This window comes from Phascolarctos cinereus, unplaced genomic scaffold (genome assembly GCF_003287225.1).
Source record: "Phascolarctos cinereus isolate Bilbo 61053 unplaced genomic scaffold, phaCin_HiC Scaffold_5;HRSCAF=322, whole genome shotgun sequence".
Classification (NCBI taxonomy): domain Eukaryota; kingdom Metazoa; phylum Chordata; class Mammalia; order Diprotodontia; family Phascolarctidae; genus Phascolarctos; species Phascolarctos cinereus.
In genome coordinates this window covers 37,155,884-37,183,211 of record NW_027555958.1, presented here as the reverse complement: position 1 = coordinate 37,183,211, position 27,328 = coordinate 37,155,884, and the positions used below count along the sequence as shown (strand labels likewise).

At 44.3% G+C, this 27,328-nt stretch overlaps 1 protein-coding gene across 2 annotated transcripts in view; it reads right to left on the bottom strand.

The window, feature by feature from the left end:
• The window catches only part of RHBDL3 (rhomboid like 3), a 70,368-nt gene that overhangs the window by 10,260 nt on the left and 32,780 nt on the right, over positions 1-27,328 (bottom strand). For both annotated transcript variants that reach the window (XM_020963175.2, XM_020963176.2), the window contains 3 exons: positions 24,098-24,246; positions 19,613-19,725; positions 7,503-7,603 (listed from right to left, as the gene is read on the bottom strand). In XM_020963175.2, the coding sequence (XP_020818834.1) occupies positions 7,503-7,603; positions 19,613-19,725; positions 24,098-24,246 (363 nt within the window). The remainder of the gene's footprint in view (positions 1-7,502; positions 7,604-19,612; positions 19,726-24,097; positions 24,247-27,328) is intronic.

The following is a 27,328-nucleotide window of genomic DNA, read 5'->3' as shown; positions in this document are numbered from 1 at the left end:
CGGGGGACCTCACTCCTTAAAAACTGCAGCCTTTTGGATCATTGGGAAGCTACATTTGTTACTAAGTCCTTCCCTCATATAAAGATGAAATCTGCCTCCCTGTTACTTTGTATAATCGAGGCATTTCAGAATTAGAAAGGCCCTCAGAAAGCATCTACTCCAACTCCAAACTGAAAAGGAATCCTCTCTACAATGGACTTGACAAGTGGTCATTCAGCCTTTCCTCAAAGACCTCTGATGACGGAGACCTCACTTCCTCCCATGGCAGCCTATTCCAATTTTGGATCACTTTCTTGGTTAGGAAGTTTTCCCTAACATCAAGCCTAGAATGGCCTCTCTGCCATTTCCCCCCAATGCTTCTGGTGCTGTACTCTACAGCCAAGCAGAACAAGGCTAACACTTCTGTATGACAGCCCTTCAAATATTCAAAGACAACTATTGAATGCCATTCAATCCAAACGCTTTGGACGAGCACAGGTCATGCTAGACTAACCTCATTTCCCCTTTTAGGAGAAATGGTGGAAAGATCAAGGAAATGCTTCCAGCCCTAGTCAAACCACATTGGGAAGGCATGTTGCAGGCATCACGTTTTTAGGAAAGACGTTTATGAAATAGAGCTTATCTATAAAAGGACAACCAAGATGGGAGGGTACTGAAAATCATATCACATGAGGACACTTTGAAGGAACTTGGGTTGATTAACCATGAGAAGACTTAGAGGAGACGTGATACTTGTCTTCCAGTGTGTGATAGGTTGTCCTGTGCAAGAGCGATTACACTTGTTCTAACTGATACCAGAGGACAGATCTAGGAGCAAACAGGAGAAGTGGCAGAGAGGCAGAATTCAGCTTGATATAAGAAAGCTTCCTAAGAATTAGAGCTATCCTCCAAAAGACGCATGATAGAAAACGCTATCCACATCCAGAGAAAGAACCACAGAGTATGAATGCAGATGAAAGCATACTATTTGCTCTCCTTTTCTTTTGTTGTTTTGTTTTGTTTCTTCTTTCTTATGGTTCCTCCCATTATTTCTAATTCTTCTTTACATCACGACTAATGTGAAAATATGTTCACTATGAATGTATAAGGAGAGCCTATATCACATTGTATACCATCTTGGGGAGGGGAAAGAAAAAGGAGGGGGAGAAAATTTAAAACTCAACATCTTATGGAAGTGAATGTTGAAAACTAAAAATAAATTAATTAATAATTTTAAAAAATTAGAGCTATCCCCAGGTGGATTCCCTTTCCCTGGAGTTCTTTAAGTGGAGACAGTCAGAGATGGTGTAGAAAGGATGGAATAGTAGATAGAGTGTTGTACTGGCAGGCAGGAAGAACTGAGGTCAAGTCTTGTCTCAAGACACTTACTGTCTGTGCTGTTTCACCCTGACCAAGTCACTTGCCCTTTACTAACCTCAGTTTCCTCATCTGTAAAATAGGTACAATAATAACATCTGTCTCCCAGGGTCATTATGAAGTTCAAATGCAATACCATCTAGAAAGTGCTTTACAAACCTGAAAGTGTGTATAAATGCTAACTATTATTATCAGGTTATGGGCTAATCTCTCACATATAACCTCAAAGATCCATTCTATCTCTTGGATTCTACAAGTCTACTAAGCAAGAAACTGGGCCAGGCCCTAGGACTACAAGGATGAAAAACATGGCCTCCAGCATTAAAGGACTTACAGTCTAATGGAGGGGCCATAACACCTGCATGAAGAAGCATGATGTGGGATCGTTGTTGTCATTAAGTCATTTCAGTCATGTCTGACTCTCCATGACTCCATCTGGGGTTTTCTTGGAAGAGATATTGGAATGCTTTGCCATTTCTTTCTCCAGCTCATTTTACAGATGAGGAAACTGAGACAACAGTCCTAAATGACTTGCCCATGGTCACACAGCTAGTAGGTGTCTCAGGATGGATTTGGATTCAGGTCTTCCTGATTCCAGGGCTGGCACTCTACCCACTGTGCCACCAGCTGCCTGTGATATGGGATGGAATGAGATAAAAATAAAGGAGAGATTCCAAAAGAATGTCTGAGTAGAGAGAATACTTCCACTGTGGAAGTCATGGAAACTTTCATGGAAGAAGTGGACCCTGAGCTGGATTTGAAGAGAAGGATTTTAATTTTTAGGCAATTGGGGTTAAGTGACTTGCCCAGGGTCACACAGCTAGTAACTGTGAAGTGTCTGGTCTGAGGTCAGATTTGAACCCAGGTCCTCCTGACTTCAGGGCTGTGTGCTCTATCCATTGCTCCACTTAGCTGCCCCTTGAAGAGAAGGATTTTGATTGGTAAGGATGAGGAGGGAGGGAGTTTTCAACATGGAGAAATAACTCTGAGAACACCAGGAGGCAATGCAGAGATAGCACAGACCCAGATGAAGGAACAGCTGGTTAGCCCAGTTGAATATGTGAAGGAGAGAAGAGTAAATTACGGCTAGGAAAGGCAGGCAGGCGTGACCCAGGAGTGTTAACCTAGGCTCTTGTTTCCAGTTTTCAAGAGGAGTCCCTGGCTAGAATTACAGCCATTCGCTCTCCCTCAAATATCTCTCTGGCTTAAGGGTAGGAGTCTGGGTTCAAAATGAAAGTTGCTTCCCTGGTGGCTTCATAGGGAGGGCAGGCCTTGCGTTACACTCACCAGGGTAGCTCCTTCCCACCAAATGCTGGGGACACAAAAGTCTACCACAAATAGATAATAATACCAAGTAAGCCCTTTTAGCCAAGCAAACAGCAAACAGAAATCACAGAAGTTATACACATTAGAATATACCAAAGAATATTCAAGAATAAATGATCCTTTTAGCTGGGAGAGAGATGGGATCTCTGCTCAAACAAGAGAGGGTCTGAGCTGTCAAAGAAGTACATCTTGTGGTCTCTAGGGAGGCAGGCTGGAAATCGGAGATATGTTTACAAGCCAGCTTTCCCTACATATCTGCTGCTTCTCTCTAAACCTGTGTCTCTGCCCATGGGTCGATGGAAACCCATGTATCTGTCTGCCAAGAAGCTTGGGCACCAATTCCATTCCTCAAACAGGTATGAGGTATGTCACCTCTGCATTCTCCCTGCCATATAGGAGTGACACCTCACTTCATGGCAGTAGCAATTCACAAAATACTCCAAGAATGGAAATCTGGGTCTCTCTCTCTCTCTCTCTCTCTCTCTCTCTCTCTCTCTCACATACAGACACACATACATACACACACACACATGTGTGTGTATATGCATAATGCAACACATACACATGTATACACATAGATATGTAGATACATGTGTGTATTTGTTTCCACATACACACATGCATACATGCATACATACGTACATACATACGTATGTACTAGATGATCCCTGGGGTGTCTTTTAGTCCTACGAGTCTAATATCTATTTAATTCATTGAATCAGAATTTTTAGGCTTGGAAGAGATCTTAGAAGCCATCTTGTCTAAAGCCCCCATTTTTATAGGTGAGGAGGGTGGGGCTCAGAGACATGACATGACACCCCTGCAGTGAGTTAAGGGCAGCATCAGGCCAGAACCAGGTCTCCCAACTCCCAGTCCCTCACACCGCCTTCTCCAACGTATGTTCACAGTCTGAGAGCGAACACAACTCATCATCTTGGCCTTTTTTCTTTTTGGCTCTGGTTTCTCTCTCCCCACCCCCACTCCAACCCCAAAGCAAATATTTTATAGGCCATCAGCTAATCCCAATAGCAGTCAGGGGGTGAAAGTATAATGTCACCCTTTTTCTTCCAGCTGTCTCATTTTCTAGGACCATTATTCCCGCCAATAAAATTAGCACAGCGAAACAACATGAGAGGAAAAAAAAATCACACTCATACTCTGAATGCTGCCTCTATAAATGTTCAAAAGCCTCAGGGCCCTTGAGGAATTAAATTAAAAAAAAAACCCTTTGAAACCTTTTAATTCAATTCTCTCCCAGGTTCCAGTCTAGGGAAAAGGTAACTACCACCATGTCAACCTTGCTTCTACAACATCCTTGACAGATGGTCGTGCAAACCTTTACTTGAATACTTCCATGGTTATGAAGCTCACTCTACTATGAAGCATCCCATCCCACTACTGGACAATTGCACAGCAATTGATTCACTAATTCACTAATCATGAATACGGGCATCGTTGTCACTTAAGCATCAAAATCTCAGCCACAGAGACCCGTGTGTGGGAAATTTATAGTCCAAAGCAAGTTGGCATTCTACTTTTAAATGGTTTCCTGTTACATATAAAGTCTGTTTCACCTTGAGAAAATCTAGTAAGTGAACAAGAATCCAAACTTATTGACACATAAATTAAGGTGAAATTATTTGTATTATAAAAAGACATTAAAATAAAAAGGAGTCAGAGTTTTGCTACTTACTAGGTGGCACAGTGGATAGAGCACTGGGCCTGGTGTCAGGAAGACTCATCTTCCTGAGTTCAAATCTGGCCTCAGACCTGTACTAGTTGTATGACCCTGGGCAAGTCACTTAACCCTGTTTGCCTCAGTTTTATCATCTGTCAAATGAGCTGGAGAAGGAAATGGCAAACCACTCTAGTAGCTTTGCCAAGAAAACCCAAATGGGGTCATGAAGAGTCAGACACAGCTGAAAAATGATGAACAACAACAAATTATTCTTTACTGTCCCATATTAAGTTCAAATTTATAGCCATTTATATTATATATATGTATACTATATCCACGTATGTGCACATATACATGTACTCACAGGTAGACAACATTTGTTATAATAGATATGTTCCTAATAATTATGTTATCTGAATTTTTGCAAATTGGAAGAAATGCTAGATTTGGAATCAGAGAACCTGAGTTCAAATCCTACCCATGCTATTGGCTACCTGTGTAACCTCAAAAAGTCATTTAACTCCTCCAGGCCTCAGTTCTCTTATCTGTTGAATGAGGAGATAAGTCCTAATGGTCTTGTCCAACTATGAAGTATGTGAACCTGTGTTTTAAAATTAAATCACAAAAGAATAAAGGAACTCATGGCCTAAAAGAAATTAAGAGGTGATTCATAAACTTTAGAGTCGAAGGAAACCTCAAAGGCCATTTAGCACAACTCTCCCATTTTACAGAGGAGGACACTGAAGCAAACAGGGTTAAGTGACTTGCCCAGGGTCACACAGCTAGGAAGTGTCAGAGGCCGAATTTGAACTCAGGAAGACCTGGCACTCAATCCACTATGGCGCCACCTAGCTTCTCAAAGCATAATTAGGAAACCAATGAGTCACATTTCTGTTTTCCACTTTGATTTTTTGAAGCTAATTCTTTGTCTTAAATAAAGAATCTGGTTACTTATTGGCCCTTGGGAAATGAAGTGATTTCTGAGTCTAGTTTCCTGGCATGAATTTCCAAGGCTTCTAACATTTAAACCTATTTACAATTAGCTGTATGGACTTGGGAAAATCATTTAACCTTTCTGGACCTCCATCTTTTCATCTGAAAAGTGAGGGGACTGGACTTAGAGGGGCCTCTAAGGTCTTACATAGCTCTAAAGTTGTGTGTTCTATAATAAATAAACACATTCGTTTCAAGGCAGAGCCTCTTACTTAAACAATTAGCCTTGGGAATAGAAATGTAAACACATTTATTATGTTTCTATAGGTGTGATCAGTAAATTTTCTAATTTTCTTCCCCGTATGGCTACCAGTTGTAGTTTGTAAAGATTACACATTTTGAAAAACATTCACACAAGATGAACTGAAAACAAATTTTCGGTTGTTTGGGCTGAAAATGACTCAATGTCTAGCTCCCTGCTCAACACAGAACTAACGTGGGCATAGGAAAAAGCAAAACTGGCTGCCAACAAGGAGAAAACCAAACTAGCTGGGTCAGAAAATGCGTTGTTTTGTCCCAGCAGGATGCAGACAACTTTGTGAGAAGGCCGACCCCGGTGTCTCACTCAGGGAGGAGCAGAATACGCTGAGGGAAATCTTTTGGCTTCAGATGGGTGCCTCTGCCAGACCTCACTGGATGCAGCTATTCAGCTCATTAGCCCAGGAAGACCAGCAGGCAGACAGGCTCCTCCTTCCTCCCTCCTCTCCCCAGGGAATACTCCTGGGGGCTGGGGGCTGGGAGCTCTAAGCGACTCACCAGGCTCAGCTGTCCTCCCAGAGTCTCTCCATGAATCATTGTTTCCTAAAGGGGGATGGGTGTCAGGATGGGCGGAGAAGAGAGGGGAGGGATAGCTTCCTCTTGCTTGTTTGTTTTTAATTTTCCATGTGTCTTTTTATTCCCTGTTCTTTCATTCCCACACGCATGCTCACATGCTCCCCAGGGGATGTAGGTACCTCCTTTGATTACTGAAAGGAATGTGTGTAGTTTGGGGAAGAAAGTAGGGACTGGTGGGGTGGAAAGAGGAGGGAGGGGAAGGCAAAGGAAAGAGGAAGGAATTCAGATAAAACTTGGGCTGGGAAAAAAAAAAGAGGACACTCAGAGTGAAGGACCTATTTCAAATGTCCCCCATTGTAAGCCACATTGTACTATGAAAGTTTTCAGGGACTGCCCTGTGTTTGTTCTACAGAGTGTAGAGCTAAGCGGATGTTCACAGAGGCCCTGAATCCATCCAAGGAGCAAGGACAGCCTGGCTCCTCCTCTTTTCTTTTTGGGGAGGGGCAGCGAGGGGGGAAGGTCATTGTACAAAAGGGACTTGGTTGGATGGCTGGAGAGTAAATGAGCCAGAATTTGGAGGGGTGGGAGACAAGAGCGGAGTAGATGAGAATAATTAGGGCAAGAAACCTGGGGAAAGTGTTGAGGAAGCTCCCAGAGTCCTGGGCTTAGTGGGTGACAGGGGATAATAAGCAAGTCTGACCAATGATATCAACAGCTACATGGAGAGACAGAGAGGAAAAGAGGCAGAAAGACAGACAGATATAATAAAGAAGGAAAGAGGGAAAAGAGGGGAGGGGGAGAGAAAGAGAGATCAGAGACAGAGACAGAGACAGAGAGGCAAAGAGGCAGAAAGACAGACAGACAATAAAGAAGGAAAGAGGGAAAAGGGGGCAGAGGGAGGGAGAGAGAGAGAGAAAGATTGAGACAGACAGAAAAAGAGAGAGACAGAGAGACATGCACTTTACACAGGTTAGGTTCCTCTAGGGGCTTGGTGTTAAGTGGTGACTGGAATGGACATGGGGGTGAGTACTGCTACAGTCCTGGCACCAACACAAGAATAACAGATGATGGAAATGTTCAGTTTGTGTGTGTGTGTGTGTGTGTGTGTGTTCATTAAGTCCAAAATGGTTTAAAAAAGAAATATATATATTTTTTGGCTAGGCAATGGGGTTAAATGACTTGCCCAGGGTCCCACAGCTAGTTAAGTGTTATACGTCTGAGGCCGGATTTGAACTCAGGTCCTCCTGAATCCAGGGCCATTGTAAAAAGAAATATTTTTAAAGGAAAAAGAATAATATGTTCAATTGTGCTTGAGAACCCTGGGGAAAGTGGGAACAGGTGGGCAGGAAGTAGGTTAGGGTAGGAGGGTGCTTACCATCACAATGTTGGCCAGGTGGGCAGAGACGAGTGCATACACCCCTCCAGAGGAGCCAACTACTGGTGCAGTCATGTCGGCCACGGACACTGCCAAAGAACCTGTTGTGGGAAAGACATTGGAGATTCTTAGACTTGCCTTCCTTCAGCCATACCGTCCTCACCGGCACTGATGGTCCACGGTTGCTGATGAACCTATTCAATGGGACAAGACTCCAGTGACTTTGAACTCAATCTTCTGGGCAAGCTCAGGGGAAGGAAAAGGCTTTATGCTTCCACCTGCATTTGCATCAACCTGATAAATTATTCACTGGATCCATGCACATTTTCCATCTCATGGCACTCTCTCCAACTTCACAGAATCATAGAATTTCAGAGTTGAAAAGGACCTCAGAGATCAGATAATTCAACCCATTGCCAAAAAAGAATCATAACATCCCTCACAAGTGGTCATCCCATCCAGTCACTGATTAAATCCTCCAGAGGGAGGAGACCCACACTTACCAAGGTTGCCCATTCCACTTTAACTGTCGGGAAGTTCTTCCTGACATCGGGCCTAAATCTGCCTCTTCATCTTCTGCCCTTTGCCCCTTGTTCCTTCCTCAGGGGCCCCAAAGCAAAAATCTAACTCCCCCCAACACACACACACACACACACACACACACATATGATGGCCTTTCAAATACTTAAAGAGAGTGATCATGTCTCCCCATACCCCTTCAGGCTTCTCCTCTCCAGGATAAACATTCCCCGTTCATCTGGGAAACACCCCGGCAGCTTGGAGTCAAAAAGAATACAGCCCTGGACCTGAAGTCAGGAAGACCTGAGTTCAAATCTGGCCTCAGACACTTACTAGCTGTGGGACCCTGGGCAAGTCACTTAACCTTTGTATGCTTCAGTTTCTTTAACTGTAAAATGGGAAATATAATATATACCTCACAGGACTGTTGTGATCATTAAATGAGATATTGGTAAAGCACTTAGCACAGTTGTCTGACACTTAGGAAATGCTTGCTTCCTTCCTTCCTCCCTTGCTTCGTTCCATTTCCTCCAACTGAAATTCGGATGGCATGGATTCATGTTTATTGAACTGAATTGAACTGACCATCCTCTCTGCTTTCCTCCAGACACTGTCCAGCTTTTAAGTGGCTTCTTTAGACTGTGCAGCCCAGAATCAGTCTTCCAGACGGAGCCTAACCAGGCACAGTGAGATGACCATCTCATTATTCCTAGACACCATGCTTCCCCTATCACAGTCCTCTCTCTCTAGCTCCCTTTGTCCTTCTATCCTTTCCTACACTAAGTAGTGGGCAGCTAGGTGGCAAAGAGGAGAATGTGCTAGGCCTGGAGTTAGGAAGACTCATCTTTGTGGGTTCAAATCCAGCCTCAGCCACTCACTAGCTGTGTGACCCTGGGCAAGTCACTTACCCTGTTTACCTCAGTTTCCTTATCTGTAAAATGAGCTGGAGAAGCAAATGGCAAATCACTTGAGTATCTTTGTCAAGAAAGCCCCACATGGGGTCAAGAAGAGTTGGAAATGACTGAACAACACTAAGCTGTGAGAGCACCAAAATTATCAACCACCTTAAAGTCCAACCAAGAAATGTAGACAAGAATACAACCCAGAGGGGCCAGTATTTCTTCCATCTTCTTTAAATGTACTACCTGATTCCTTATGAGACAATGTGGAGTATGGTGGAAGGAGGACTAGATGGAGAGTCACAGGAGTAGACTTCAAATGCATTGCGCCATTTCCCTGTGCAACCTTGGGAGATTCACTTCCCTTCTTTGCTAAATAAGGTGGTTGGAATAGATGATCACAAAGCCCCTTCCAGGTCATGATCCTCTCCTACACTTCTTGTAGACCTCGACTCTTCCTGGTGAGGGCAGTTCTAGCTGCTGTTCGAGTTTCATAGATGACCCCCTCTCTCTTCCCTTAGGCCAGGCCTGGAAATAAAACTGGACCAGGAATCCCACCTCTGACACTTGGGTGATCTTGCAGAAGTCACTTGTAACCTCCTTGGGCCTCAGTTTCCTCATCTGTAAAGTGAAGTAGTTAGACTAAATGGCCTTTAAGGCCCCTTCCAGCTCTATATCTACAATCCGATGGTCAGAACTGGGTCTGCGTTTTAGTTCTACTACTGACCAATGGGTCTTGGGCACATGACTTCTCCCTTTTGGATCTCAATTCCCTCATCTGTACAGTTGTAGAGGGGGGTCATGGACTGCCTGGAGAAGGAAATGGCAAACCAGTCAGTATCTTTGCCAAGAAAACTCCATGGGCACCAATGGCGTGCTATGATCCAGGGGGTCACGAAGAGTCGGACACGACTGAATTATTGGGCAATAACCATGTCCTTCCAGCTCAAAGACAGCATCAGAGCCAGCTGCCTTGAAACCTCACTATAAGTGAGTGAGTGTGTCAGCCAGCAAGCATATGTTAGCACTTCCCAGCGATCAGTGGAGACAGCTGTGGCAGAATAGGTCGAGCTGGCCCCAGCGCCAGGAAGAGCTGGCTTCCAGTCTGCCTTTGACACATACCAGCTTTCTGACCCTGGGCAAGTCAGTATCTTAGGTCATTGTCTAAGACTCTAGGTTTCAAAGAAGGGGCCAAACTGACATTGGTAGAGAGTTCCGTCATCTGGGAGTTCCTTATGCCAGTGAAGTCCTAGTCCCACTCATTGTCCCTTTGTGCCAGGCACTGTGCTAAGCACTAAGGGTACACGTAGAAAAGAGGAAACAAAACCCCCTATTCGAATAAGAGCATCTCCTTGTCTTGGTCCAGGCAAACTTCTCAGAAATACCAATTCCCACAGGTGGCCTGAGCTCAGACGAAAGGAAGTTCCTCCTTGTCTTTTAAATGGGTAAGAGCAGGGCAGGCGTTTGAGTTTGAATGTTGAGCGATAATAAAAATAACTCATATTTCTATGGCACTTTCAGGCAAAACACTCTCCTCACCACACCTCTGTGGGGTGGGTGGGTAATGCAAGTCCCCATTCTACAGATGAAAAAGCCAAGGTTAAGTTACTTGCCTTTTATTACACAGCTAAGGAAGGATTTGCATCCATACCTTGGACTCCAGAATTCTAGCTACTCCACAACTCTGTCTCTCCTATATCTCAGACCACCCATCTTTTGGGAGGCAGTATGGTATAATGGATAGAGTCAGGAAGACCTGGGTTCAAGTCCTGTGTCAGATACTTACTGGCTGTGTGATTGTAGGCAAATCTGAGCCTCAATTTCCTTTTCTGTAAAATGAGAGATTTTGACAAGATAGCCTCTGAGGTCACTTCCAGCTCTGAAATCCATGATCCAGTATAATCATAGGGTCTGTGAAATGGGAGTAGTTCTTTTTTATAAGGCAGCTAGGTGCCCAGAGCACTAGACCTGGAGTCAGGGAGACCTGAGTTTAAATCCAGCCTCAGACACTTACTGGCTGTATGATTCTGGTCAAGCTACTTAGCCTCTCTCAGTCTCAGTTTGCTCATCTGTAAAATGGGGTTAATAACAGCACCTACCTCCAAGGGTGGTTGTTAAGATCAAATGAGATAATATTTGTAAAATGCTTAGCACAGAGCCTGGCACACAGTAGACACTTAATAAATGCTATTTTTCCTTCCTTCTTGCATTTGGAGCAATTTTGTACAATTGACTGACCCCCTTTTTTCCCTTCACCCCCATCTCTTCCCCCCTTTTCCCTCTGCAAGAACTTGGAAACCCCAACTGCTTTAGCTGCTGCCTCCTTCTCTTCTCCCCCTCCCTCCCAAACCTGCCCCACTAGAGCAGAGTTAAATGAAAAAAGGCTAACAGATTTCTTCTAGGTCGGGGGGAAAGGAAAGCACTGACGAGAGAGGCCTGGTGCCATCTCTGGAGGAGAGGAAAACTGATGAAACCAGGTCCAAAGAAGGCAAACCTCGGGCCTGGGTGGAAAGAGGCTCCAGAGAGAGGTGGTTAATTTATTGTCCTCTCCCCTGTTAAGTGTGATCAATGACCAGGGCTTCCTGAGAAGGGCACAGGAGGCTAAAAATAGCTAGGAGAGACAGCCCAGGGGCTCAGAGAAGCTGCAGGGGAGATGAGCAGTGACTGGCTAGGTAGGCCATGGTGAGTGTGCAGAAATTTCCACAGGAAAAATGCCCTCAGGCTCATCAGCCCTTTCTTTACTAGATGATGGAGACAGAGAGAAAAGGGTGGCAGAGACCCGGCCCTCTTGGCTAGATACTTTTCAGGGCTGACTGGAGGGGCTCATTATTGGGGATGACCTTGCCAAGTAAGACACTGGGCAGCTAGGTGACTTCGTGGATGGGTTTGGGAGTCAGGAAGACTGAGTTTGAATCTTGCCTCAGACACTTACTTAGGTGTGTGACCCTAAACAAGTCACTTAACCCTTCTCTGTCTCTGCGCTGTTGTTTTGTCATTTTTCAGTCATGTCTGACTCTTCATGACCCCTTTTTGGGGTTTTCTTAGCAAAGATACTGAAGTGGTTTGCCATTCCCTTCTCTAGGTTATGAGGAAACTAAAGCGAGCAGGGTTAATTGACTTGCCTAGGGTCACACAGCTAATAAGTGTCTGAGGCTGGATTTGAACTCAGTTCTTCCAGACAACAGACTTGGCACTGGGCATAATAAAAGCACCTACTTCCCAGAGTTGTTGCAAAGATCAAGCAAGATCATTTGTGGGGGCAGCTAGGTGGTGCAGTGAAGAGAGCTCTGGCCTTGGAGTCAGGAGGACCTGAGTTCAAATCCAGCCTCAGACACTTAACACTTACTAGCTGTGTGACCTTGGGCAAGTCACTTAACCCTGATTGCCTCATCAAAAAAAAGAAGATAATATTTGTTAAGCTCTTTGCAAACCTTACAATGCTAATACGTGGCAGCCATTAGCTTTTTTAGGTCCCTGAGCCAGGAGGGTCTTAGAAAGGTAATCAAAAGGCAGTAAGTGTGTAGTGGAAGGAACCTTGAACTTGGAGCCAAAAAAGACTTGGGTTTGAATCCCAGCTCCAGCAACCTTAGGTAAGTGACTTCACCTCTCAGCCTCAGTTTCCTCTGCAACATAGGGATAAAGACAAGAGAGCTGGTCTTAAGCTAGGAAGACCTGGGTTCGAGTCTGACCTCTGACATAAACTGGCTGTGTGACCCTGAGCTGTCCCTTAACCTCGAAAAGATGAGGTGTCTTAACCATAAATGTTATTTTTTTAAGGATATTTGGATAACTGTATTTCAATATAGTTGGTTTCTTTTGTATCCCCATGTATTTTATTTTATGCATTTAAAATATTCTTCTGCAATGGTTTCAGAGAAACCTGGGAAGACTCGTATGAACTGATGCGGAGTCAAGTGAGCAGAACCAGGACTGCAAGGTATATGCAACAGCCATACTATAAAAAGAAGTAATTTTGTAATACTTGGGAAGCCTGATCTATAGAATGACCAGTCATGATTCCAGAGGACTTCTGATGAAGCACGTGGCCCATCTCCTGCAAAGGTTACAGACTCCCAAAGGGGTAGATTGAGGTGTATTTTTTTGGACATGGCTAATGTGGGAATTGATTTTGCTTGATTACACATATTTACAATAGAAACCTTTTCTTTTTGTTGATTGAAAAGAATTTTAATTCAAGAAACCATTAGTCTGAAAAGGGGTCCATAAGTTTCACCAAAGTGCCAAAGGTGTCTACGAGCAAAAGGAAGATTATGGACCACAAAGTCTGCTCTAAGACTATACAGTTTCAGAGAAGGTACCAGCCTGCATTGGTGGAGGTCACCAAGTTAGCAGTTTTCCAAGGGCAGATTTTGCACCTAGGTCTTCCTGGTTCTATCCAAAGAATCCAGAGTTCTATCAACTACACCACACTCCCACTATGGGAAAGGCCAAACCTTTATTACTTTGTTAAACCTTAAAACAGTACAGAAATATGAGTTATTATCTAGTTCATATCTTTGCCCCAAGCCATTCATAAACCATCCAAGCACCTGACTTGCTGTATTATTCCGATCGATCACCGGGCATTTATTAGGACTCTACATAGCCAGGTGGTGCAGTGGATGGGGGACTGGATGTCAAAGCAGGAAGTCTGAGTTCAAATCTTTCTTAGGACACTTACTAGTTGTGTGACTCTGAGCAAGTTATTTAGCCTCCCTGTGCCTCAGTTTACTCATTTGTAAAGTAGGGATAATAGTAGCACCCCAGGTGGTTCTGAGAATCAAATGAGACAACATATGTAAAGATACCTGATAGCTGTGCAACCCTGAATAAGTCCCTTAATATCCCAGAGTCTGTTTCCTCATCTGTAAAATGGGGATAATAACATTGAGAGCTACCTCCCAGCATCATTGTAAAGAAAGTGCTTTGCAAACCTTAAAAAACACTGTATAAATTACTAGCACTCTATGAATAGAGTGCCAGGCCTGGAGTCAGGAAGACCTGAATCAAATCCGGACTCAGACACTTACTAGTTGTGTGACCCTGTGCAAGTCACTTCACCCTGTTAGCCTCAGTCTCCTCATCTATAAAATGAGCTGGAGAAGGAAATGGCAGACCACTCCAGTATCTTTGCCAAGAAAACCCCAAATGGGGTCATGGAGAGTCGCACACAACTGAACAATATGATTACTAGTAATCATTCAAATCTCAGACCAAGGTTTCTCAACCAGTGCCTTATAACATGTTATCTTTTGTTTTTCTTTCCATAAAAGCTGAAAAAGTCTTGTGAAAAAAATCTCTTTTTAGATGGAGCCAAAGCATGTTTATTGAGCTCAATAATAAATAATGCACAAGAAAATCACCAGTGGGGCTCAGCATGCTCTAAGATGCTGGGATAGATTTAGGCAGAATATCAGGGACAATTTCCTGCCCACTAGGCCCATGAGATTCTGGGAAGGAAGAGCAGCACTAGTGAGCTTTCCCATCTCTGAAGAGTTTTAAAAAATAATCTGAAAAAAATCTTTTGTTTTTGTGTCCTCAGCTCTCAGTCCAGTGAGCTGCCTTCTAAATTAAAATGCCTACTAAATGCCAGGTCCTGGTCCCCAATATCCTGCCTAAATCCATCCTCAGCATCTTAAAGCACATCAATGCCCACTGGTGATTTTTCTTGTGTTATTATAGGGCTCAACAAACACGCTTTGGCTCTACCTAAAAAGCCAATCCCAAAATTTTGGGGCCACAAGAGTTTGGCAGCTTCTAAGGAAAGAAAACCAAAAGGTCCCATGTTATAAGGCACTAACTGGGAACCTTGGTCCGAGACTCGAATTATTACTAGTAATCATGTTGTTGCTCAGCCATGTCTGACTCTTCATGACCCTATTTGGGGTTTTCTTGGCAAAGACACTGGAGCGGTTTTTTCCCTCATTTTACAGATGAGGAAACTGAGGCAAACAGGGTGAAGTGACTTGCCCTTACCTTACATTTATATAGTACTTTTTTAAGGTTTGCAAAATATTTTCTTCACCATGATCCTTAGAAGTGGCTCCCAATGTTATTATCCCAATTTTATAGATGAGAATGATATAAGTGAGGCTCTGACACAGCTTTCAAGTATCTGAAGCAGAATTTGAATTCAGGCCTCTTGACTCCGGGTCCAACACCATACTGGCTCTCCACTTAGGGTCACTGAGGACTTACAGAAAGATAGCAAGGCTCCCCTGCCAAGATTCAAGGAGGCACAACAATACTTCTGACCAGGATTCTCCCTGGGCACCGAGGCTAAGGGATGAAGATCTGATCATAACCCTCCTACTCTGCTCCCCTTCCATCCCTTTATGGGTTTGTCTGCAGGATGTGGAAAGCTGGAAGAGATGCACTGGAGCACTGAGTCTCTGGGCAGACTCCTAGGGTTGTCTTCACTGAGTGGTGTCTCCTGGTGCTATGGATTTCCTTGATTCATGAGAAAGTGGTACAGTTGGTAAGGCACAGTAGGATAGTGAAAAAAGTCAGAGGGCTTGAGTTCAAATCCTTTTTCTGGTATTTGCTACCTGTGTGACCTTGGGCAAGTTACTTAACCTCTCTGGGCCTCAGTTTCCTCATCCTTATGAAGAGGTGGGAGGTAATGGCTTCTGAGATTACTTGCAGCTCTAAATCTAGGATTCTAGGATTCTAGGACATTTAGCCTTTCAGTCTCAGTTTCCTCACCTTGAGAACTATGTTACTGGGCTGGATGACCACTGAGATCTCCTCTACTTCTAAATCTATGATCCTATAAAACTTGAACGTCTGTGAATGGGAGGAATGAAGTGCACTTCCATTCTTTCCAAGACTTTCCAGGGCCCATAACAAAATCCTCGGGCACCACAGCAATCTCACCCCCAGGACTTCTAAGACTGCCATTATGGAACCGGGAGCAGGGTAGGGTAGGTGCAGTGATCACGAAGAAGAAAAAAATGACCAACAAATTAGAACTCCCTAAGTCCAGTTCCATCAGCTTTCCTCCAGTTTTAATTAGGTATTGATCTATTGTTGGTTAATTTTACAAAGCAGGGTCAGCTATTAATTAAGGAAAATAAATAAAATAAAACCAAGGCATGAAATAAAGCAGTGCCATGATGTGCATGACAATGGATTGTATTGGGGTGGGGAGGAGATCTCGGCAGTTTAGGGACATATCAGTAAGCTTAACTGGAGCATGGGAAAGGATGAGATGCTTGGTTATTTTGGTACAGCATGGCCAGAGGAAGTCCCAGCCTTCCGGGCATGGGCTCCTTCCATGGTCCAAGTTTCCCTCTACAGAGAGTAGATGGAAAACTCTCTGTTCCTTCATCCTTTCCCTTCTACCTCCACCCAATCAACCACAAGCTGTATCTTCTCAACAGAGGGGGATGCAGAGTTTTAGACAAACAAGGGCTTTCTAGGCAGCGTTTACTAATAGGAGGCAGGGGTGTTTCCAATCCCCTCAACTAAGAGGTCCACTGCCCAGGGCCACACAAACTTATTTCTGCATTTCCTGGGATAACTGTAATTCTTAGCCCTACCTTCACCATGGTACTTAACAGTACTGGATTTCAACAAAAGTCAGGAAAATGGGTTTCCTGCCTCCAGCTCTATTGTATGATTATGAAAAAGGCATAGAATCCTATCTTCATAGACTTAGAACTAGAAGGAAACTTAGAAGTCACTGAATCTTACCCCATCATTTGATGAAAGAAGAAACCTATACCCAGAGAGGTCATCTGATTTGCCCAGAGTCACACAGCAAGCAAGTATCTGAGGTAGGATTTGAACCTAGGTCTTCCTAACTCTGAGTTCAGCACCTAGTTGTCTAACAGATCTCAAAATCACTCTTTCTCTATGGACCAACAACACTGGGCTAGAGGATATAGGTCAATTTTGGACGGGAAGGAAGAAATGAGGTCAACTAGCAAGAAAAGTTAATGACCCTAAGGTTTGGGGACAAAGGAAGGGCTTGCTGATGGGAAGAGGGAGCAAAACTGGAAGATCTGGAAGCAACAGAGTAGCATTTTAAACTTGTGTCAAGGTAATGGAGTAATATGAGACCTTTTGCTTGTAATTTACCTATATTGTACAATGTTTGTGCTTCAGAGATTTCCCACAGCCCCTGCAGGGTAGTAAAAGCAATGTGTGCATTGCTACTGCCTGTAGAATTGATGTGGGAGAGGCGACCCCTGGAGAAAAATGAAGGCAGGCTGTGTCCCAGGGTCATAGTCTTAGGAGACCAAAAACAAACAAACAAACAAACAAACAAACAAACAAATAAAACCCACCTTTGTTTTCCCAATTGGTTGCAAAGGAAAATATCCAAGAAACACTGGCAGGGACCTAAATGACCTAGGCAACCCTTCCTCAGCTTGTATTTGTCTATTGGCGAGTGTGCCACCCTGCCCTCATTCCAACAAGATGATAATTTCATCCTGTTTTTTCATAATCTCATTTTTTTTGTCCCCCAACTGTTCAAGGTCATTTAGAATTTTACTCATCTTCCCAAATATTCACTGTCTCACCTAACTTAATTTCAGCTGTGGATTTGACAAATGTATCTTCTATTCCTTTGCTATGGAACCTCTGGGTCTCTCAGTTCCCTGTTCTGAAAAATGGGCGTGTGATTTCCTTTCTGTGTATGTGTATTACAGAAAATTAGGTCTGGGGGGGGAAGCGGGGTGTGACTCAGGTGGGCGCTGTCCAAGGTGGCGCCGCTGTCCTCCTTTTATTGGCGAACACTCAAGGAAGTATGCTCTTGGGGAAATCTCAGCGAGATATAGGATGCTGAAGGTCAGAAAGGAGCTTTGTGTGGGTGGACATCATCAACACCTTCTTTCCTGAGCACCCCTCGGTCACGCTGCCTGCAGTTTGTTTGCAAGGCTGGATGGAGTTCTGCTCTTTTGATTGCAATTTATTGCTACTGAGAAAAGATTAAGACCTCACTGACACAGCAGGCCCTTGGAAAACCTTATAAAAATGCCACCAATAAAATCCACAATGTGATGAGATTTCTCCCAAAGCCCACGGAGCTAGAACTTGGCTTATTTCCCCACAGCAGTCTGTCCATTTGTCCAGTTCTTATCCTTTCATAGCTTCTGACTGGGCAGTGAGGGAGGCAGCCTGGGGATTGTATCCCTCTTGATTGGACTCTTCTTGGATATCTCTGTGCTTTGACTCTGGAGCAGTTTCTGTTAGGCCTTTGAAAGAGAACTCTCTGCTCCAGACAAACTGAGTTACTGGATATTCCCTATGCATGATGTTTCATCTCCAGCCTCAGTATTTTTGCACAGTCTGTGCCTCATGCCTGGAATGCTTTCTTTCTTTCCTCACACCTCTTGGAATGCACCTCTTGGAATGCTTGGCTCTTGGGGCAGCTAGGTGGTGCAGTGGATAGAGCACTGCTCCTGAAGTCAGGAGGACCTGAGTTCAAATCTGGCCTCAGACCAAACACTTGACACTTACTAGCTGTGTGACCCTGGGCAAGTCACTTAACCCCAATTGCCTTTAAAAAAAAAAAAAAGGAAACTTTGGCTCTCTTCTTCAACCAACAGTCTCTTCCTACAAAAGGCATTTCTTAGTTGTTGGCCCTAAACAACTTCCTATCTATTTTGTATATAGTTTGCCTTTATTTATTTAAATACATATAATTTCTCCCAAAATTCCTTGAAGGCAAAGGCTGTTTTAATTTTTACTTTGAATTCCTTGTGCCTATCACAGTGCCTGGCATCTATTAGGAGCTTAATAAATACTCGTTGAATTGAAGTCATTGAATATTTTAATGAGATCTTTAAACTGGGACTCAGCTTGTTCTACTTCAGCCCAGGTAGTCCCCACAAAGGAGTAACTGAACATAGGAGGATGTCATAGGCAGATTTCTGATTTTTCTTTGTCCTTAGAAGGAGGCTATCTCCTTCCCCCTCCCCTCCAGCCCAGAGTCTTTGGGCTATGGAGTCAGAGCACCTGAGTTCAAATCTAGCACCTGTCACTTACTACCTGTATGATCCTGGGCAAGACACTGAAACTGGACCCAGTTTCCCAATCTGTAAGATAAAGGGGTTGGACTGGATAGATAGACAGACAGACAGACAAGGAGATAAAACATTTACTAAGCTTTGTACTACAAAAGAAGTCTTTCATAGCTCCAGTGCTGTAATTCAAATCTTGCCTCCAAGGCTTTGTAATTGGTGTGATCTTGAAATGAGTGAATGAATGAATGAATGAATGAATGAGAAAGCATTTATGAAGCACTTACTAGGTATCAATCCCCGGAGACAGAAAGAGAGAAAGGGGGATAGTCCTTCTTCCTAAGGAACTCACATGCTAATTGGGGAAGATAACACATAAAAGAAAGGTTCTCTAACAAGGAAGATGGAAAGGCCCGGGAGAGCTAAGGGTGTAGCAGGTACTTAGGTTACCATAGGTCAGACGACAGTGAGGGGAAGCTGCAGTGTATGGAGGAGGGACAGGTGGCAATCTCCTCAGACTTCCGTTTCCTCATTTGTAAAATGAGAGGCTGGACAAGATTATTGCTAAGGCCTCTTCCAGCTCTAAATCTGTGGCCTTTGAAGTCATTGCTCCTCTCTCATCACCACCTACATTCCTCCCTCTCCAACACTTTCATTGTGAATCTGTCAGCGTGGGATCTGCCTGAAGGTCAATGGAACGTATACCAAATAATCCACCTACCTGCCACAACACCAGCCACATAGACAAACCCAATGCGGGCAGCTCCATGAACCATCTCTAATGGGACACCCACCAGGAGCTGCAGGACCACGTTGAGACCTAGGTGTTCTATCCTGTAGTGGAGAGGGAGAAGAGCTCCATCAGATGGTCAGTCTTTGGAAAAGTGGCCCTCCCCCTTGTTTAGTACAAGAACATATGCTCCTGGGTGTGTGGGGACTGAGAGGAGTAATCCCTTCCCTGGGGAGGAGGTTGGATCTTCTCAGGAATTTTCTGGCGGCTTGGCACAGCAGGCAAGCACCTGGTCTGCTGTGCAAGGTTTCCTTCCCCTTTTGCCTTCTCCCTTGTCTGTGTCCTCCCCTTCTCTGTAGTGGAAGAGGACAACTAGAGGGACAAGGCCCAGCAGGGGATGTCCCTCCGCTCCCAGAGGCTAAAGGGAAGGGTGGGAGAGGCTTTCTCAAATCCATGGCTTCCTTGGAGGCTCAGCTCAAGCACCATCTCCTCCATGAAGACTTTTCTGGGCCCTGATAACTGTTTGCACACTCCCTGCCCCTGCTCCCACCAAAATTATTCCATTTTATATCTCTTGTATTTATTTAGCTATGCACTTGTTGTACAATAGAGGGTGAGCCCCTTGAAGGGCAAGGACGATTTTGTTCTTCTCTTTCTATCCCTCTCTCCCTGCCCCCAACCCCTAGCACCTAACACAGTGACAAGCACATAGTTAGAGCTAACTTAGTATAGTGGAAAAGAACTGGATTTGAAGTCAGAGGATCTGGGTTCAGATCCTACCTCTGACCCTTACTACCTGAATGGCCTTAGGCAAGTCACTTAACCTCGGAGGCCTCAGTTTTCTCATCTGCAAAATGAAGGGTTTGGACTGGATGACCTACGGGGTCCCTTCCGGCTCTAAACCTATAATGCTATGATTCTATGAGAGAGCATTGGGTTTGGAATCAAAGGACCTGGATTCAAATCCTGACTCTTACTACATGTGTGACTGTGGGCAAATCACTTCAGCTCCCTGGGCTTCTACTTCCTTAGTTTTAAAGTGAGGGTGTTGGTCCAGATGGCCTTTAGGATCCCTTCCATGGCTAAATCTATGATTCTAAAAATGAATAGATGACATCAAGAAATATCATCTAGAAATATCCTCCAAATGAGTGTCCAGAACTCAGCACAGAGTGCTGGACACAGAGTCAGGAAGACCCAAGTTCAAATCCTGCCTCAGACACTTACCAGCTGTGGGACCCTGGGCAAGTCACTAACCTCTGTTTGCCTCAGTTCCCTCAACTGTAAAATGGAAATAATAATGGCACCTGCCTCCCAAGATCATTGTGAGAGTCAAATGAGACAACATTTAGAAAAGCATTTAGCACAACGCCTGCCACATAGTTGGTGCTAAATAAATGCTTATTCCCTCCCTCCCAAGGTTTAGTTCTTAGCTCTGGGCCAGGTCTTCATTGCTTACTCTAATAAGTCATGTCACTGTTTTGGACAAAGAACACTTTTTTTTTTAAGGCAATTGGGGTTAAGTGACTTGCCCAGGGTCACACAGCTAGTAAGTGTCAAGTGTCTGGTCTGAGGCCGGATCTGAACTCAGGTGCTCCTGACTTCAGGGCCGGTGCTCTACCCACTGTGTCACCTAGCTGCCCCAAGACAGAGAATACTTTGCCACCTGTTTCATCCATTTGGGCAGCCCTGTCACTCAGACGTGTGGATTATCTACTGTGGGCGCTCACAGACAAGGTCCTGCATCAACGTGTACACTCTCCTCTGCTCTACCCAGAGTGAGCAAATATGAAAAGGATCATAAATTTAGAGCTGAAAAGGACCACACAGTTCATCCAGTCCAACCTCTTCCATTTTGCAGATGAGGACACAGAGGCACCACAGGTAAGTGACTTGCCCAAGGTCACACAGGTTGTAAGCAGCAGTCAAGATCTGAACTGTCCATTGCCTCCAACATACTTTCTCACTGGCCACCTCAGAGCCCTGATCATTGTAACATCTCATCTTTGGAGAGTGGCTCCAATGGGAAAGAAGGCCAGTAAAGCAAGAAGTAAGACCAGAATCCTCCCGGATCATCAGGGGTGGGGAGGTGGGGTGGAGGGTGGATGAAAAGGGATCTGGTGGGAGAGGAAGAAAGCTCTTCTTAGAGGTAACTCCTGTATCAAGGCGGCCTCTTTCTGCCCCAGCCTTTGGAGAAGCTCCATAAAACCGAATTGGCGTCAGCCTCTCTCAGCTGGTCATTCTTTCCAATGACAGAATCCAATTGATTTATCAGTGTCCAGCTGCCTCAGGGATAGGCTGAATGGCCAGGGGAATTAATGAGCCTGACCACCCCCACCTCTCACTACCAACATTATCAAAAGCTGAAGCAGGGAAAGGGGGAGAAGAGATTAAGAGTCTCTCCACCTGCCCTCCTCCCACATTTCCTCTGATTTTAGTTATGGCAACCACCTGGATGCCTCGCCAGCCCACAAGGACCGTCCCTCCCCCAGCCTGGCAGGGGAGTAAATTAGGGACTGAGACAATTACCATTTTAAAAGCTCAGCAGGAAGTGAAACTTACAATGGATTTCTCAGCCACTGCCCGGCCAGTCTGTCTCTTTCAGAGTAGGAGAAGGGACAATGGAGCTCTGAGAACCAAACGCCAGGCGTGCCTCCTTGCTTTCCCATGGGGGAGACTGCTCCAGAGAGCAATGGGTCAACAGGTCATTTTCCCCCTCCCCTCCAAAGTTCAATGGAGATGGTTGGAAAAAACTAGATTGTTTGTCCTTTTGATGTGAGTGGAGGGAAGAGCTGGGGATCTGAGCTCTTGGACTCTGCCTGGTGACCTGGAGTCCGGGAAATATGTCTGGCCTGCTCTGGTGCAGTTATCCCTGAATGGCCTCCTGCCTTCCCTCGGGTGACCACTTGGCCAGTGAGTTGACCTTTGTCATGGAAATGCAGCAGGGGCCTGGCTGATTGTGTCTCACCCTGAAGAGAGCACCCAGGCTGTGAAAGCTTCAGGCAGGAATAAAAAAATATTGATTCAAGTCAGGGAGATGACCCGCGCCTACCTTCCGTGGCTGTGACCCTGGAAACGATCCATTGAGGGGAAGAAAATGGGGGGTGGTATCATGCAGTCAAGCCCTCCCAGCCCCTCCTTCACTCCATAACCCTGTGGCCCTCATAAATTCAACTGACATTTGATCAATTCACGGGATCAGATCTCTTGAGCTAGAAATGACCTCGGGGGCCATCTAATCCAACCCCATCTTTCTACAGATGAGGAAAGAGGACCAAGGCAAAGACACTTGCCCAAGGTCACAGAGGCAGAAAGAATTTGGGCCTGGGCCCTCTAGCATTCTTTTTACTACACTATCTATGTGAATAGGAGGCAGCATGAGACAGTGTTAAGATCACTGGGCTGGCATCCCAACTTAGTCATTTTTTTTTCCAACTTAGTCATTTTTGAGCTGGTATAATAGGTTAGATGACCTGGGTTCAAATCCTGCCTCTGACACTACCCATGTGATCTTGGGCAAGTCATTTAACCTCTGTGGAACTCAGTTTCCCTTATCTGTAAAATGAAGGAATTGGACTAGATGACGACTTTCAATCTCTAATCTTGCCATTTTTTGATGCTACCTCTATATCAAAGGTGGTGCACTCAGCCTGGAGTCACAAAGCCCCGAGTTCAAATCCAACCTCAGACACCGAGCCGTGTGACCGTGGGCAAATCACTGAACCCTGTTTGCCTCAGTTTTGTCATCTGTAAAATGAGCTGAAGAAGGAAATGACAAACCACTCCAGCATCTTTGCCAAGAAAACCCTAAATGGGGTCACGAAGAGTCAGACATGACTGAAACGACTGGACAACAGCCCTAACAAATGTGACTTTGGGCAAATCACTGAACCTCTCTGAAGAGGTTAGAATGCAAGATTCTAAGGTCCTTTCCAGCTCCAAATCTATGACCTTCTGAGTATATTTTCACTCTCTACTACCTTTTTTTTTGAGGCAGTGGGGGTTAAGTGACTTGCCCAGGGTCACACAGCTACCTAGTAAGTGTCTGAGGCTGGATTTGAACTCAGGGCCTCCTGACTCCATGGCCGGTGCTCTATCCACTACACCACCTAGCTGTCTCCCCCACTCTCTATTACTTTTAAGGATTGTTTATTGTAAATTTAATAACCAACCACAAAAATGGATAACCAAGGGATAAGGAACCAAAATCCAATTCTAGGCTCTTCTCTGGAACACCTTCATAAGTAAGTGTCTGAGCAAGCAAATAATATGTCTCAGAGTTGCCTGAAGCTCAGAGAGGTTGTGATTTGTCCGTGGTCACACAGCCAGGGAGTGCCAGAAGTCCGGCATGAACGAATCCTGACTTTCATCCACCGTTCTATCTACTGCGCTCTCCTACCTTTGCCTCTTAATATCACGTGTTACTTTACGAATGATCCTGACTCAGGGAGAGAAGACAGGGAGGTGGGCACTTACCCTGCATGCATGAAGATGTAGGTCAGGTAGCGCCAGGCCTGGGCTCGGAGCTGCGGGTGATAAACGAGAGCGTTCTTCAGGTAGTGGGGGTGGGTGACCTGCAACACAAACTGGTCCAAAGCCACCCCGTTGTAGAGGAAAAAGGCGATCTGGACAAGAGCCAAGGAATGGAGAGTCTCTGTTACCAAGGCTGGAAATGCCTGGGAACCTACCTCCTCTTGCTCACACTCAGAGTTCCTACAGTGAATTATAACCACCTCTATCACCCAGGAAACAAGCTGCTGAGTAGGGCTGTAACTAGGGTGAGGTGATCAGGGCTCTGCCCCAGGGCGCCTAAATTTAGACAGATACTTAACATCGGCATTCTCTCAATGACATACAAGTCACTATAGTAACTAATCCTTCCCTCCCACTCAGCTGAATTTGGTTTTTTGCTTTCTCCTTGGTAAAATGGCAAGGATTGACTCGATAACATCAAAGGTGTCTTCTAGCTCTGAATCAACGCTCTTATGAATCTTATCATTGAAAAGCTAATTTTCTTGCTGCTTGTCCCAGGTGCCAAAATCGCTCATTATGGCTCATATGTTGGGAAAATCCTACAGCAACTGCATAATGCTATGCCACATTGTTATTGCTAATTATTATTATTATTAGTTGACATTTGTATAGTACTTTAAGGTTTATCTAGTACCTTATTTGCAAATGTGAGGGGAATAAGAGAAGAGGTACTCAGCCCAATAGCAAGCCTCTCTCTAGGCTTTAGGACCCTCTTCTCTCCAGCATTGCCATCCAATTTATGGACATCCCCCATGCCTAGAATTCATTCCCTCCTCACTTTTGCTTCTTAGAATCCTTCTCTTCCTTCAACTCCAGCATCACCTTCTACATAAAATGAAGCCTTTCCTGATTCTGTCAATGGGCAGTGCCCTCCCTCCCAAATTCCCTTGTATCTGATTACTTTCTATTCATTTGTACTTATTTTCTTCATATTTCTTCTCCATAAACTCACACAGTAATGATAGCTAGCACTTACACAGTACTTTAAAATTTGCAACATACTTTACAAATATTATCTCATTTGATCCTCACAACAATCCTGAGAGGTCGGTGCTATCATTAAACCCCATTTTGCAGATGGAGAAAATGAGGCTGACAAGTTAAGTGACTTGAGAGGATCTTGTAGGTAACAAGTGTCAGAGGCTGGATTTGTACTTAGGTCCTTCTAACTCCAGGTCCAGTGCTCCATCCCCTGTACCACTTAGCTGCGTCTGTAAAATGGGGGTAATAATAAAAACAATAAACCTACCTCACAGAGTTGTTGGGAGAAGCCAATTTAGGGTTAGGGCTATGTCATGTAAAACACTGCAAATCTTAGAGCAATATATAAATGCTAGGTAGTGGTGGTAGTGGTGGTGATGGTGATAATAGTGGTGGTGATGGTGGTAGTGGCAGTAGCATCGGTAGTAGCTACGAGACACAGTGGATAGAACATTGGGCCTGGAGTCAGAAAGACCTGAGTTCAAATCCAGCCTCAGACACTTATTAGCTATGGGACCCTGGGCAAGTCACTTAACCTCTGTTTGCCTCAGTTTCCTCAACTGTAAAATGAGGACAATAGTAGCATTTACTTTGCAGGGTTGTTGTGAAGATCAAATATATTTGTCAAAGTTACTTAGCACAGTGTCTCGCATATACTAACTGTTCTCTCTCTGTCTCTCTGTCTGTCTCTCTGTTAGCAAGTAGTAGCTAATAGAGCCAGTATAGAGTAGTAGTAGCAGTAGCAGTAGCAGTAGTAGTCCTATGTTAAATTGTCACTCATTGCTTTTTGCTTACTACTCCCTACCCCTATCGCCAGGCTGGTAGAATTTGGGTACTCATAGGCTTCATGTTACGGTAATAGACCTCAACTGTCCATGTGGGCAACTTGGCATTCCACATAAGGACAAGAAACTGGATACTGGAAAGTACCTTAGACTGAGAATCAGAATATCTAGGTTCAAATCCTGACTCTGATATTTACAAGCTATGGAATCTTGGATAAAGCCCTAACCTCTCTCAGTCTCAATTTTCCCTTCTATAAAATGAACATTTACACTACCAACCTCACAAAGTTGTTGTTAGGGAAGTGCCTTCTATTATCATCAGGTGCTTTGTAAAATAAACTATTTATTATTGACAATAATTTTCCTGATAATCAAAGTTCATGTACTGAAATTCTGAAACTTGGATTATTTTAGCCATGTTTAATGCAAAATTTTCTAAAATATATCCCACAGGGGCAGCTAGGTGGTGCAGCGGATAGAGCATTGGCCCTGAAGTCAGGAGTACCTGAGTTCAAATCCAGCCTCAGACCAAACACTTGACACTTACTAGATGTGTGACTCTGGGCGAGTCACTTAACCCCATTGCCTAAAAAAAAGAAAAAAAGAAAAAAACTGCAAAAAATAAAATAAAATAAAATATATTCCACAATTTCCAAATTGAGCAAATAGAACACACGGTATCACTTTTTCTTCATGACCCAAGGCCATCATTATATTTTTATCTATTTATTTATTATTTTTAGGCAATTGGGGTTAAGTGACTTGCCCAGGGTCACACAGCTAGTAAGTGTCAAGTGTTTGGTCTGAGGCTGGATTTGAACTCAGTTTCGGTCCTCCTGACTTCAGGGCTGGTGCTCTATCTGCTGCACCACCTAGCTGCCCCCCAAGGCCATCATTATAAACAATTGTTGTTCCATGCTGAAATACTGATAGCCATGGGGAAATGAATGGGATTTAGAAGCAGATTTGTTGTTGTTCAGTTTTGTCTGACTTTTTGTGACCCCTCTTGGAGTTTTCTTGGCAGAGATACTAGAGTGGTTGGTCATTTCCTTTGCCAGATGATTTTACAGATGAGGAAACTGAAGCAAACAGGGTTAAGTGACTTGCCCAGGGTCACACAGCTAGTAAGTGTCTGAGGCCAGATTTGAACTCAGAAAGACAAATCTTCCAGATTTCAAGCCCAGTGCTCTATGTACTATGGTGCCACCTAACTGTCCTGTTGTAATCAAAAGATATCAATAAATAAAAGAATTTTTTCAAACAGGGATAGTCCTAAGAGGGAAGGGTCACAGGTCTTGTACAAGACTGCTGATATTCCAGACAGCAAATGGTGCCAGACTGAATTTTTCCAATCCTTGTGTCTAATTTTTAATTTTCTCCTTTTGCTGCCCTGTTTCTGCTGCTGTTG